This window comes from Ochotona princeps, chromosome 4, assembly GCF_030435755.1.
Source record: "Ochotona princeps isolate mOchPri1 chromosome 4, mOchPri1.hap1, whole genome shotgun sequence".
Taxonomy (NCBI): domain Eukaryota; kingdom Metazoa; phylum Chordata; class Mammalia; order Lagomorpha; family Ochotonidae; genus Ochotona; species Ochotona princeps.
In genome coordinates, this window is record NC_080835.1 from 113,125,835 (window position 1) to 113,141,213 (window position 15,379).

The 15,379-nt window shown below is 52.3% G+C and overlaps 1 protein-coding gene across 2 annotated transcripts in view; it reads left to right on the forward strand.

The window, feature by feature from the left end:
• The window catches only part of KIRREL3 (kirre like nephrin family adhesion molecule 3), a 110,930-nt gene that overhangs the window by 19,655 nt on the left and 75,896 nt on the right, over positions 1-15,379 (forward strand). For both annotated transcript variants that reach the window (XM_004593290.2, XM_058664117.1), the window contains exon 2: positions 11,636-11,785. In XM_004593290.2, coding sequence (XP_004593347.2) covers positions 11,636-11,785 — 150 coding nt within the window. The remainder of the gene's footprint in view (positions 1-11,635; positions 11,786-15,379) is intronic.

The following is a 15,379-nucleotide window of genomic DNA, read 5'->3' on the forward strand; positions in this document are numbered from 1 at the left end:
GAATTGTCCTTCCTGGAAATCTGGAGACGGCCAACCACTCCGTGAATCTCTGAACATGGCAGAGGGACCTTGGAGTCCCCCATATAGGACCAAGGACAGGACTCTATCCCTCTGCCTCAGCCCTGCCTCCATCCAGGGTATGTACTCAGGTTCCATGGGTGATTTTATTGACAAAAGCAGTGCCTGCAATTAAAAAGGCGTGAAAACTACTGACCTCCAAGTGCCATCCCTGTGCACTGAGAATGCTCAAGCACACCCAGAGAGAGAGCAACCTGGCCAAGGCCATACCATGACCTGGGCAGCCAAAATTGCAAGCAGCCCAGGTCCTGGAGCCCGGGGACATGTGCATGCAGAAGTGCTGCTTGTAGACCTAGGGCCAGATGACCCTGTGCAGGGCTGCCTGCAGGTTGCTACGGTGCAGATTCCTCAGCCGGCCCAAACCCTCTGGGATCACAGCACCTCTGAGTTAAAACCCAGGAAACTTCAGCCAGGCCCCCAGGTGGTTCTCCTGTTCATGCAAGTCTTAGAACCGCTTGTGCATCATAAAGCCAACAGTAGCAGAAAATGATCACTTTGTTTAAGAAAATGGTCTGTAAGACATGGATCTTCCCCTCACAGATCCAATGTCCTTGAGAAAGAAGCTTGCTTTTCCTTCCTTGCACCCCAGTTTTATTAGTTTCCGCCTCAATGTTCCCCTTGGTGGAACTTGGGATACACTGGAGTATCAGGGTTGGCAGGAAAGGTCCCAACAGATGAGCCTATAGTGCGGACCCTGCATTTTATACTGCAGGAAACTGAGACTTAAGGCAGGGAAAACTCAAGCCCAAGGACACCCAGCCAAGAGGTGACACAGGCAGCACAGAATGTGTACTTGCTTGGCCAGCCTGGGAGCTCACAGCGAGTGCATGACTTTGTGTGCCCTAGAGCAGCCCCAGAACAAGGGAGCAGGAGGTACTGGGTCTCCTGGCGCCAGCCAGTCTGCAACCCAGCCTACGATCTATCCCATGGGGACCCATACCCGATGCCCTGAGACGCAGGACTGGAAGACTCTGTGCCATGCTTGGAGCTTGCTGCTGTCTCCTGGTGTAGTGACAGCCCTAGCCCTGCTCTCCAGCACCTCTCTCTTCCTCCTGTTTCCCACCCTCCCAGGGCGACGACATGATGAGGATGTATTCTGAGTGCAGAGAAACATGAGCCTCAGATTTAGACCAAGAAAGGGACCAGCCGATAGCAGCCTGACACAACACCCGGGGGCTTCCCTGACTGCCCCATGCCTCTCTGCAGCATCTTCCCCCAGCAGCCCCTGTGCCTGCACCAGTCCCCGTCCACCTCCGAGTGACCTCCGGCAGGGATAAATGGCCTGCTTCACCAGCACTGAAGGGCCAGTATTTCCAGCCACACTTATCAGCGTCTTCTTGGCACCCAGGCCTTGGCAGGATCGATAGAGGGATCCATCCCCATACCGCTAATGAGCACCATGCACACTCCGGCTGGGCTGCATGGCTGATAATCAGCAGGCAAAGGATTTGTAGTGACTTTGGACTCACCCTGCCTCGGCCAGTCTGATTGCTCTTCATTAAAGGCCCATGCTGCCCAGGACAACCTTGGCGGATGGTGTGTCCTGCAGGGAGCAGTGGAAAGCCTGGAGGACCCCAGGTTGCCCCCATTGCCCAGCTTGAGGGAGAAGTAAGGAAGGAAGAATGAGCCCTTGGGCTTTCTGCCCCTCCTTGCAGCCCTGGAAAGGGCAGGCATGTTCTTCCTCTGCAAGCTCCAGCCAACTCTGCACCCTGAGGTCCTCCTCCCTGTGTATCATAGGCAGGGTAGCATTGAGGGCCAACAGCAATGCTGGGGCTGAAAGTGTTTCCAAGTTTCTCTCTCTGAGAGAAGCACACAATGGAGAGGGAGCTCTGGCTTCTACCCCTACTTGGTTCTTCGGTTTGGATAGCCATTCTCCATCCAGAGGAGAATGGGGCCATATGATACCTAGCCATCCCTACAGGGCCTGAAGCCTGAAGCCAGACGGGAGCTAGGTGCCCTCTCAAAGCAACTGCTCCTAACCTCTCCCCACTTGGTAGTCACATCGGCATCTGTGATTTTCCACATCAGGAGATGAGTTCTCATGTCAACACCTGGCGACAGGGCACACAAAGCCTTCTCCTGCAGCCTAACCCATGGTGAGTGCTCAGCAAGTGTGAGTTGTTCACACCTTCCCACTCCAGACCCAGAGATCCGACTATATCTGGGCCATGCCAGGCCCCTCTCCATCAACACCTGACAACAAGCCCACAGTCTCAAGTTCACACCTGCTCTGAGAGAGCAAGAGAGCAGAAGGCTCTGCTGTTCCCCGTTCACGCCGTCATCCTGCAGGCCACGTCCAAGCATCCTTTACAACGCTCTCTCCTCCCCTATTCAGGATGGCACCTGAATCCACTGCTTTCTTTTCACAAAAACAACTTTTGCCTGAACACTTATGGCAGCCACATCAATCTCTGTGACTTTCAACTCTCCCTTCCGCTGCTCTCTTCCTTATTACTGCAGTGAACTTCCTAAAAGCTCAGAGCTGACAGCACCAAGGTCTCATTCCCCCTTGGATGGTCTGCACCATCAAACCCACCACTTTGTCCCAGGGCTTTGTCCTTTAAACACATCGACATGCGCACACATGCACGCACACCGAGTGCCAGTCACAGTGGGAGCCTCATCACGAGGGCAGGCAGGGTTCTGTCTGTACACTTTACCCAAAGTGTTCTGTTCTCAGAGGCAACCCAACAGGTGACAGCTGCTCTGCTGAGGGGAAACTGAGGCTCTGAGAGACCCAGAGTCTTTCTCGGGGGCAGACAGCTGTAAAGGCAATACCAGGGATCAGTCCAGACCAGGTGGAATCAGTGCCTCCACCCATGAACCTCCTGCTGTTCCAGTGCCTGAGCAGATGTCTGCTCATCCCAGTCTCAAAGCTCCTGGTAGCAGAAGAAATGTCAGTGGCACCTCTGTGCCCATTGCCAGCCCAGAGCCTTGGAGTCTGCTGAGCTGGCTCCTGCCCCTGCCCGAGGCCACACTGATGCCCCTTAGACCTGCCATAAACATTAGTCCATGAGCCAGAATACACTCTGTCACACTCCCCCCCAAGCTGGCCACAACAGCGCATTCTGCAAAATTTCCCAGAGCTCAGAGCTCCATGCTGAGCTCCAGGAAAACATCAGAAGTCAAGGATTGGACCTGCAGGTGCAGTTGGAGCTGCATCATCCTCACTGTGGAGCTGGCTCCTTCTTCTCCTTCCCATCCTCCCATTTGCTGGTTTCTGAGGACAGGGGAGGCTTTCCTGAATCCCACTAGGGGCAGTCTGAGGACTCCAGGCTAGGAGAGAGAGTTCCTGAGCCTTCCTCAGTTGGGCACCGACAGAAGAGCAGACTGTGGCCTTTGGGCCTTTCTGCCCGGCTGACCAGCCACGCCCAGAGACCCCTGGAGTCTGATGGGATGGGTGGTGGCAGCAGCGGCACAGCTGCTGGATGACCAGAGCCTTAGGACCTCTCACCTGCACAACTTTAGGGAAGACACAGTCTTCATCAGTTGACCTGAAAATCTGTAAGCTCTCAGCTCCCGAACCCCTTGCGACAGGTACTACCCTGGGCCTGAGCCCAGGAGAGACTCGTCATGAAAACTTGATGAAACACTTCCATGCACCAGGGCATGTAACTGGATCACTCCATTTTTCTAGATGGAAACCAAGGCTCAGAGAGAGTAAGAACTTGCCCCAGATCAGACTGCTGGACACAAGGCCAGAGCTCTGTCCTAGGCTGCTTCCCCGGGGGCCCAGACCCAGGCCCGAGCAGATGACCCACCCTTCGGCTATGGATTCCAAACAGAGGTGGCAGGTATCCTCCAGTCAGGTCTTCGAAACAGGTGGTTGAGAACCAAGGGGCTGTGGGCCATTTTCCTGTGCATTCCACAGTGCTTGGACCTTAAACACAGCCAGAGCAATGTCCCTTCCAGAAGTCCCCCAAAATGGACCTGGGTCAGTTAAGAAGCAAGAGATACAAGGGAGATGGGTGAGGGTTCTGGGAGAGGGAGAAGGGAGCCAATATCCACAAGCCCTCTGAGATCCACACTTCGACCTTTGTGGCTTACGTTTTAGCCCAAGAGGGAAAGGAAACATTTCTCCCTAAAATTCTAAATCTGAGCCTTACCAGGATTCTGTAACAATACCATTTATTCAATCAAAATCATAACTGCTCGCGGTGGGAGCTTAGCCTGACAGCTGAGAGGCCCACACCCTGCATTGGGTTTGACTCTGGTTCTTGATTCAGCTTCCTGCAAATGCGAACCCTGGCAGGCAGTAGTGATGGCTCGAATCTTTGGGTCCTGTTTCCCACATAGGAGACCTGGACTGAGTTCATGCTCCTAGTTTTACCTAGCTTTTGTGGCATTTGGAAAATGAACCAGTGGATATCTTTTACTCAGATAAATAAGATTTTACAAATACTTTAAGTGGCTTGCATAGAATTAAAGGAGAAAAAAATCTGCCTGGAACAGTATGGAACTCCAAAGTCAGTTCTGTCCACCACCAGCCCCTGCCAAAAATAATTAAATAAATAAACATACCTATGCATCTGCCATGGCAACCAGAGCCTGGGTACTGCTGTAAACCCATCGTTCGAGGTGATTTGGGCCTGGCAACCTCAGCCTTGTGTGACAAGCTGCCTCTTCCCTCCCCAGAAAGTGCGTGAGGATTGAGGGATGATCTCAGAGCAGGGGCCGGCAGTGTGTGAGCTTGGAGAGGAGCCAGGGTTCTTCAGCATCTTAAATGTCCGTCTGGAAGACAGCAGGGACCTCCAGAACCAGATGGTGAGAGTCCCTTCCAGGCAAATGAGTGCTGGTGAGTCCCCAAACAGAGACAGAGGTAAGGGATGCGTGGTTAGGCTGGGGGTCTAGGGACAGATGCAGACAAAGGTATGAGCCAGCCAGAAGAGTGTACAGGGGCAGCCTGGAGGGGTCCTGGGAGAGAACTTCCACTTGCAGAGGAGGAGGGTGGCTGTACGGGTTGTAGGAGGGGCCGCCACCAGCTGACACTGAGGATGGTGAGGACACCACCAAGTGTCCTGCTCCTCATTCCTCTCCCTGGGCCAGGTTGCGTCTGCCTCTTTCAATGCCACCTGCTGTCACTTTCGTGTTACTCCCACTAACCTCACCAGCACCTGTTGCCCTCTGGAGAGCCTCATGCAGCCCCACTGCCTCAGTACACACATGGCCCTGCGGGACAGGTCCAGGGGAGACCACTTCCCATTTATCCCACTCGCCAAAGCCAGTGCTGCTCCCTACAGTTCTGAGTGAAAGCTCCGGAAAACCCTGCCCCCACTCCTTCCAGCTGCTAAGCTGGGACACAGAACACTACTGGAGGGACTGTTGGAGCCAAGCCCACTCCCATCCGCATTACCCCAGACTCTGCCTCTGCTCCGAAGCTCAGGATGCCCACCTACCCGACCAGGCATTGCCCAGGCCACAGCAGCAACACAGGCTGGGACAGCCATCCCAGGGTTCAGATATAGCTTTGCCCAAGGGTCTCTGGGGTTCCGGACTTGCAGGGCTCCTCTCTCTCTGGTACAGGACCCAAGCAGAAACACTTTCCTATAATACCTAGCGCATGAACCATGCAAATTCCTAGATTATTGCAGCCAGGCCCAGCTTAGATACCTGTAGAGACCCCAGGGACACATGCAGCCTTTCTCCACACACAGAAGCTAAAACATGCTACCAGGAAGGCAAGCCCACCAAGCTCATTAAGCCCAGCAGCCCCCTAAAGCATAGAGGACCCTTTTATCTTCTCACTTCTCCCTGGCCCTGGGTGTGCTCACGATACCTGGCCAGTTACTGACCACATCTGTGCTTCTCCGTTCCAAATGCCAGGACACAGGAAACTGTAGCCTCTTACAGAGGGGACCCTGTTTCTATCTGTGATGAAAAACTCATCTCAGCGTGTCATTGGACATTAATGAAAAGCCCACTCTTCTATGCCAATAGAGAGCCATCAAGGTCACAGGTAGTGCTCCTCAGGCCCTACTCCTATAGAGTTCAGCAGCCACAACCTGGCAATCAAAACAGAAGTGGCTTTGGGAGAGCAAGAAGAGCATCCCCAACGAGCACTCAGTGTGAGCCAGGCCCTTTCTGGACTGAGGTCACTGACCCATTTAACAGATAGAAAAACTGAGGTTTGGTAAGTTTAGTGCAGAACCAGGATTCAAACCCACAGCGAGTCCGAGTCCCAGGCCCCTCTGCTTACCACCCCACTGTCTACCACTTTCCTAAAGGGCACACAGCAAAGGACAGGGTCTCTCTAGGGCCATGTAGTTGTAAGGGTCAGAGCAAGACAGAGCACCTGTAGGCCTGTGTCTCCTTGGCACGGGTTTCTCCTGCTGGCCGGCCGAGTCGGAGGCCCCCAGAGCATCATGGGCCCAAGAACAATACTCAGAAACCTGGGGAGGGCAGTTAGCCCCCATGTACCTGTAGGCATTTCCTTGAGACTTTGCAGAGTAGCAACACGGGGACACCTGAGGAGGCTTCCCTGACTTCCCAAGTTGCCAGCGCTATGTTGTAAAGCATGCAAGGTCCACACGAGGACCTTAACCCACGACTCTGGAGCAAGGCTGCGGGGGCTGGCTGCCCTCATCTCCACCACTACCTGTGACCTGACAGCTTCATCTTCACATGGCCCTTGGGAGAATACCGACTGCCAGTTCCCCAAAGCGCCTACCAGCTACTGTGGATGTTGTGGTAGTGAAACTCGTTATGCCACTGATACTACTTGCCTTCAAATGGGCCTCATCCCTGCCAGCCCTTCATAGCTGGGAAATGCTCAGGGCCAGACTTACCTAGCCTCCACAGAGAACCAGGGGTTCCTCTCATGGTATGAAACTACCCAGGAGCTATGCCCACTGCTACATCAGGGAAGATCAGGCTACACAGCACCAGCCTGGAAAAGGGCCAACCTCAAACCTCCTAGGCCCGTTTCAATGGAATGTGTTGTAAAATCAAAAATCCCAACTTGAACCATTGTATACAGTTACTCACAGAAGACACACAATACATAAATGTGTAGCTAATAGTAATAGTAACTATTACACCTCCTTTTTGTTGTCCTGGGGTGGTGGCAGGGTAGGTTTCGCACTTGACATAGTTGCAAAGGTGGCTGTAGAAAGTTGGGAGGCCTGCTCTTTGCCTCCTGTAGATGACCAGATGCATCTGGGTGGCTGGTGCTTCAAAATCAAAATCCAGTTCCAGCAAGCAGCCAGCAAGGGGAGGTGGGAGGAAACAGGGTTGATGCAGTCCTAGACTCTTGGATTTGAAGTACACCTAGGCTCGCCCTGTGACCTCGAGCAAGTCTCCTTATTTCTATGAACCTCGGTTTATCTATAAAATACGGGTACTGATAGCCAACATGCAAAGCCAATGCCAAGCACACAAATGCATGGCATCAAGTGGGCCTCAGCAAATAACTCAGCTGTGGTCCCCCCTGGAAGCCGGACTCTTTGAGCATGCGGCCCTTCTGCTCTGTCTCAGCTTTCCCTTCCCAGAGGTATGGTCAGCACAGTAACCACCTGCTCAGTACTGAGAACGTGGAAACAACTTTCCTGCCCTCAGGAAACCATCATAGTGACAAGCCCACAAGCACAGACAACAGAACTACAGAGTTTGTGTGCCTGGCTGGTGATGAGGGGTACCAGGGAAGCCAGGGCTGGGGGTGCAACCCACCTAGAGCATGAAGGATGTGAGCAGCCCCACGGGTGCACTGCAGAGCACATTAGGAGAAGGGGAGTCCGACTTTGGAGCTGGAGAAGTGGGTGGGGAGACAACACCCAGGGCAGCCATACCATGCATGAGGCCGGGAGTGCGCAGTGCTCTGAAAGAACTCTGGGGCAGCAGGAATGAGAGTGAGTGTAAGGCAAGGCGGGCCAGCCTCCGCGCTGCTGAGACACCCAAAGCAGAGCACAGGCTAGCTCTCCCAGTCCCCCTGCCTCTCAAAAATTAGTCAATTTCTTTCAAACAAAACAAAAAACAAATGTGGGTGTTTAGGTTAGCGGCTGAAATGCCCATGTCCCACCTAAGAGAACCTGGGTTCAATCCCAAACTTCAGCTTCTTGCTAGCGTAGACCCTGGAGGCAGCAATGACAGTTCCAATACATGGGTCCCTGTCACTCACGTGGGAGACTCGGACAGAATCCCCTTGTTGCAGAAACTTGGGGAGTGAATGCGTGCGTAGAATTGCATGTTCTCTCTGTGTCTCTCTAATATAAATTAACCCATTATCAAAAAATAGAATGTGGAAGAGGGAGGTGGCACCAGCTGTGGGACTTCAGGAGATCCCCGTCATCACAAGGAATAGGAGCCTGAGGACAACCTAGGGCGGAGGATGGGCAGGTGCTGTGTCTGCAGAGAGCAGGCCCTTAGCAGGTGAAGTACCTGCTCTGTGCTCCACCGCAGGGGTCCCGGGTGCAAGAGCGAGTCCGGACACAATCTCTGGGAGCGCAGGTCAAGTATATTGACTTGATTGTTCCAAGACAATGTAGTTTCTGCCTGGTAACAGGTGCCAGTCAATGTGTATAGAACAGCAGTGTTCCCAAGGAGCTGTGTGTCCGCTTACGGCCACCACCAAAAAGGACACGGAAACTCATCCCAGGCACCTTCACCTCTCATTTCTTGGGAATATATAAGAAAATGGAGGAAGAAAAACAGACAGCAGCAATGGGCAAGGAGCAGTTTCCTAGCAATAACCCAATATCCTTGACTTACACACGATACCCCCAGGAGTCCTTGAATCCCAAGGATAGGCCTCTGGGTGAGTTCTGTGGCAACCTCCCTTGTCACCTCCTCTTCCTCTACAGCCCCTCAGCATTACCCACACTGATGATAACGCTCGGCGTATGACCCATTTGAAAAGGCATTTCGCTGGCTTAAGAGAAAAAGGAAATTTTAGTGGCTTAAATAGAATGCACAAAAATTAAAATTATATTGCAAAAGAAAATGATCTAGAAAGCATTAGCTGTCCCCCAGCAAAGTAATTTGTAGGTCATGTCCTTCAGGAGGGTTTCTGAGACAATGTTGTGTAGCCAACTCCCCCAGAAAGGCCAAAAGAGTCCAAACAAACAGAGCTGAAGCTCTTGGGGGTGGCTGCGGGCACAGCAGGGAAGACACTCTCAGCCCCCTCCCAGATCCCAGGTGTTATGGGGTAGGAGGACTCGCATACCTGCCCCCAGCTCCTGGCTCTGGAGAACTCCCCAGAGTGGCACTGTGACAACTGCCTGAGAGGTCAGCTCCACACCGCCTCCACTCTGAACCCCCTCTCAGCACCACACGGTCCCTCAGAGGCTGGTTGCCATGGTGACAGATGCCTCCTCCCTGGGGACCTCTCCTGGCCCCAACTCCACCACGAAGGACCACGAAAGGCAGGGGTGAAGGACCCCAAGTCTCTGCTGATGGACATCTCTGGGAGCTCAGGCACCCCCTCGTTTACAGCCCTCTCATTATAACCCCCTCAGCTCCTAGCTGACAACCTGATAATTCTCTCTGATAGCATCTACTGCCGCTGACTGACTGGTCCTTCCTGCAAGGAAGATGTTGAGATAAAAGAATGAGCTGTGAAATCCTCATTAGAGTAGGAAGTAAGGTCCCTTGGCGACCCTGTCTCCCTGCACTCCCTACCCCTCAGCCCACCTCCCTTCCTTACCCTTCCCTACCCTTCCCTACCCTTCCCTACCCTTCCCCCTCCCCTCCTGTCCCCTCCCTCCTTGGCCTCCTCTGCCTCTTGCCCCCTCTCCTCCCTCCCCAACCCTCTTTGACTCTTCTGCTGTCCCTCCCATCCTTCCCTCATTCCTTCCCTCCTTTTCTCTCCTGTTTCCGTGCCAGGAACACACTAATTACAACAGAGAATTTGAAAAGGCACAGAGCGAGAGAGAGGGAGGGGAGAAAAAGAAGAAGGCCACTGCTCATGGCTGATTAAAATGTCCTATGAAATCTAATTTGTAAAGCTCAAATCAGAATAAAGAGTGTTACCCCCACCATTCAAGGCCAATTCCATTGTTAATAAGATTCTTGTGAGATCCAACCAAGCTCTCAGGCTAAGAACCCAACCCAGCCCCCCACCCGCCATCTTATGGGCCATGGGTTCTGTGGCGCAGGCTGTGTGTCTCTGCCTCTGGTAGGCCACACACACACTCCGCTGCCACCTCCAGCCCCCTCAGTGTCACCACCCCAGTTCTCTCCTTCTTGGCTGAGGCCTCTGCTGCTGAGAACTGTGCCCAGAATGTGGCCCAAGCCTGGGCTTTGCATCCCCAAGCGGGCAGCAGCCATACCAGCGCCTGCGTGGCCATCCCAGGCTTTCCCAGGGGGGTGGAATGAGGCTGTGGGGAGCAGCTGGCCTGCCAGTTACAGTTTCGCCCCTGCTGCGTCAGGATCTGTAGAGCAAAGAGGTGAATCCCAGCTCCACCACTCATTAGCTGTGTGATATGGGGGCAGGCTCCTGTGCCCCTCGGATCCTGACTTGTTTTCTGTAAAATGGGGACAGCGACCCAGCTACGTATAAGGGGGGATGTTAAGCCTGCATCGCACTGTGGGCCTGATGGTCAGCAACTGTCAAGGCCCCATTATCCACTCTGTGGACTCCCAGGGAACACTGTCACCAGTTATCAGCAGTTCCTTCCATGGCCAGGTGGAGGAGCTGGAAATATGGTCCTGTAGCCAGAAGGGCACGGAGTCTCCACCCTGGCCCCACTGCTGGACAGCTCCAGGACAGTCCAGTGGACCCCTGAGACTCCACAACACCGGCCCCTGCCATGAGGTGCGCACTTCACTGTGACAGGCAGAGAGCAGGAGCCCACAGTGCGTGCTCCATAACTAACACATGTGGCTCCCGGGCTCAGTCTCCACCTCTTTTCCTCATCTGAAAAATGGGGCTGAAAATAGGGCCAGCTATTTTTAGCCTCTTGTGAAGATGAAAATATTAATAGGCTAATATTTTTAAAACCTTAGAACAGAGGCTGGCATCTTGTACACGCCATGTGTTTGTTTAATAAACTATGAACTGATTAGCTTCGCGCGTTCCGTGCTGTCTTGTTTAGAAGTGTGAATGGGGAGGCGTGGGGGCCACTGATGAGTTTCCTCCAAGCTACGGCAAGGTGGCAGGAGGGTATACACTGCAGAAAAGAAAGGAAGAGTGACATCACAGCCACCTGTTCCCTCAGCCACACCCTCTGCCACGCCGTGCCACCACGCTCAGTGCTACCCTAGACCCACGCTAAGAAACACTGAAGCTAACAGGTCATGTCTGGAATCCTCAGGTTCAAGCAGACCCATGCCAGTTCCCAGCCTGCAGCCCTACTGAGGCAGGAACCCCACTAAACACTGTGCCTATTGCCCCCCGTACCTAAAGACGGAAGCCTGAGCCAAGCAAATGCAGCTGAGTAGGGCAGCAGAACCCAGAGCACAGACCAGAGGAGCAGGCCCGGTTGGGGCTAGGCAAGGGGTGCGAGGCAGGGCCTCTCAGGACCGCCACAGCAGGGAACCAGGGGCAGGTCTGGGCTCCTACCAGCCTCCCGCTCCACTGCCTCCACAGCACAGAACTGACCGACCTGCTCTGTCTCTTCCCTAGGCCAAGCCTACTCCTTCAGCCAACAGCCCCAGGACCAGGTGGTGGTGTCTGGACAGCCGGTGACATTGCTGTGTGCCATCCCTGAATACGATGGCTTCGTTCTGTGGATCAAGGACGGCTTGGCTCTGGGCGTGGGCCGGGACCTCTCAAGTGAGTATCCCAGACTTGTCTGGCAGGTTTGGCATCTGTCACTGCTCTCCCACCCACACATCTGCATGGGGCTTGGGGTGATCACTGCTGCACCTGGACAGAGTCAGCCTGGCAGGGCCAAGGGGATGTGAGACCACAAGCCGTGTAAGGCCCTGCAGGTGGGACTCAAAATGGCACACATCTGTAAACTAACATTTAAGCTGATAATGTTGTATGGCCTGTAAACAATGCTATAAATGTTCAGATGGACTTTGACAGAAAAGAAAAAAAAAAAAAAGGAGAGGGCTCCCCATGCCCAGATTTGGAAGTCCAGAACACAGATGGCCCAGGACTACAAGGGCCCCTGGTGAGGAGTTAGTGGACCACAAGCACAGCCCCAAGCTGCCCGGGAGACTCCGCCCCCAGTCAACCCAGATGTTCCGAATTCCAGTGAGTCTCTTTTTTGGCCCAAAATGTGTCCCCAATGTATCAAGGTGCAGTTGTTAAAGAGATAGGGCTGCCACCTGCTCCTTCCAGGCTTACCTTCCAATGAAGAGAGCCGAGTAAACCCAAGAACTCACACAGCAAGCTAGCTGACCACAGGGTGATCAGCATGTATGGAAAGAAAGGAAAAGGCAGAACGTGTCTTAAAAAATAAAAATGGCCCAACAGTCCAGCCTCCCCAGGCTGGCTTCATCATAGAGCTGAGTTGCAGGCATTACCTGGCTGCTGGTGGCTGGTATGTGACCCAAGGCAGGTAGGTGTCTACACTGGGTGCTTTGTTAACTATTAAGAGGTGTGATCCCATCCCTTTCCTCCTCTGGGAGAACAACAGTGGACTCATGTTGCCATCACTCCTCTGCCCCTGAGCACATGGGCACAGGATTGTCTGAGGAGGCTTGGCATCAACAGTCGGATTCAGGAGGGAGCTGGGCGCTCCAGCCTGTGATCTGGGAATGGCTGTGGGCGGAGGAGGATAGGAGGACTCATATTAAGCTGGGAAGCAGCTTTGCCTCTCATGAGGTGCACAGCTGCAGGAAAATAAAAAAAACAAAGTGCACTCAGGACTGTGTTGGCTGGGAAATTAATATTTTAAAATGTGAGTTATGTCTTGCCAAAAATGTATATTGAAACATGATAGGATTGGTCAATAACAGTGGCAGGGTTTGGATGCTGCAGCCCAGCCGAGCGTGAATAAAATACACAGTTCTCTGCACAACATCCCGGGCTGCTATAAAGTCTGTTATGCTGGGGGTCCAGCGATTTCAGAGACTTTGAACTCCCCAGAGATACTGGAAGTACATCACGGTCTTCCCCGACTAGAGCAGCTTGTGCGCTGGGTGGTTCTGAGCGTGACCTGCCCGTGTTCCTGGTGAAGGAGGCTGTCTCCTGGTCCATGGTTTTCAGTCTTCAGTCTGGAGCCATGTTGTGTCTTATTGGGTCGGTGGTCAAGAGGGCCACTGACTCCTTAGCATCCAGTTAGAGTCCATTTGAAGATCAGTCCTCTCCACATAGAGGGCCAATAAACTCCAACTCCTAAGAAGGTGTGCCAAAATGATAGATGCTACAGTCTCCATTAACACTGCTTTCCTGCCCACTTCTCTCCTTGTGAGCACCACACCTTGAGTTAATGCAGCATGCATTTCCAGCACAAAGAACTTTTCATACAGGGAACCTGAGGCTGGGGCCTCAGGCCTCTTTCATTGGAATCCCACCCTCGCTGAAACCCTTAATGTCTTTCTGGGGGCCAGTGTGGTAGTGCAGCAAACTGGACCACCGCCTAAGATGTTTTCATCTCACATGGTGTTGGTTCGATTGCTGGCTGCTCCACTTCCAATCCAGCACCCTGCTAAGGCACCTGGGAGAGCAGCAGAGGATGACAGAAGAGACATGGATAGAGGTCTAGGCTCCTGATTCCAGCCTGGCCTATTTGGGGAGTGAACCAGTGGATGGAAGTTCTCTTTTTCCTCTCTCTCTCTCTCTCTCTCTCTCTCTCCCTCTCTCTCTCTCTCTCTCTCTCTCATTCTCTCTCTCTCCAGTACTACTTTCCAAATAAATAAACCTTTGAAGAAGTTAAAAATAAAAAATCTCTCTGGTCACCAACATCAGAAAATTCAAAGAAAATTATTTATAAATGCACTCACTAGTATTGATAGAACATTTTTCTTTGAAGAAACTAAAGTATTCTCAAACAGTATCTCATAAGTCTACAGTGATTAGAGAGAGAAGAAAAACAGCATTTTCCCCTTTATTTGATAGGCACACAAAAGTAACAATTGAAAGGGACTCAGTTGTGTAAGCAGACCCAATGCACTAACCCTAAGCAGCACACACACCCTGTCAGCTCTCCCTTTAGACATAAGCTTGGAGGCTGTGCCGCTGATGAAGGCACCGCTTGGGGCACCTGCATGCCGGGACTGTCCTGGCTGCACTGCAAAGTCCAGCTGCCTGCTTAACGCCCACCCTCGGAGGCATCTGAAGGCTCAAGTGGCAGAGTCCCTGCCACCCACATAGGAAATTCAGATGGGTTTTTATGGGGCCCTGGCTTTCGCCTGGCCCAGTCCCACATTTTGCAGGAATTCTGGAAAGTGAACCAATGAATAGGAGATATCTATCTATCCCCTTACACACACAGAGAGAGAGAAAGAGACATACACATACTTCAAATAAAAAATAAAGCATAAATAAGTGAATTTTTTAAATTTATTTTTATTGGAAAGGCAGATATACAGAGAGGAGGAGAGACAGAAAGGAAGCTCTTCTGTTCGATGGTTCACTCCCCAAGCGTTCACAACAGCTGGAGCTGAGCCAATTCAAAGCCAGGAGCTAGGAGCTTCTTCCGGGTCTTCCACACAGGTGCAGGGTCCCAAGGTTTTGGGTCGTCCTCTACTGCTTTCCTTAGCAATAAGCAGGGAGCTGGATGGGAAGCGGGGCCTGCTGGGATTAGAACCGGCACCCATATGGGATCCCAGCGCATGCAAGACGAGGATTTTAACCACTATGCTATCACGCTGGGCCCAATAAATGACTTTTTAAAAAAAAAAGAAATATTTCTGGGGTTTTTTTTCCTTATTGCTTATTTAAATCACCGTTAATTGGTTGCTAAATCTGTGTCATGTGTTTTGCATAAACTAAGCTGTTTAACTTTTATCACAACCCATGAAGTGTAAGTATTATCCCCATTTTACTGATAAGAAAACTAAGGCCTGTCAGAGTTAAAAGCTCACTCAAGGGGACCAGAATGTTGTCTCAACTATCTAGCCCTCTGCCTCTAAGCACCAACATCCTGTATAGGCACCAGTACCTATCCTGGATGCTTCACTGCTCGTCCAGCTCCCTGCTTATGGCTTGGGAAAGAGGAAGGCCCAAACCCTTGAGACCCTGTATCTGCTTGAGAGACCCAGAAGAAGCTCCTGGCTCCTGGTTCCGGATTGGTTCATCCCTGGTCATTGCGGTCATTTGGGGAGTGAACCAGCAGATGGAACATCTTTCTCTGTAAATCTGCCTTCCTAACAAAAATAAATAAATCCTTAAAAAGAAAAACTCACCCAAGAAAGCAGAAGTAAGAAGTGACAGAGCTGGCCTTTGACCTGAACTAATCCAGTTGAAGAATCA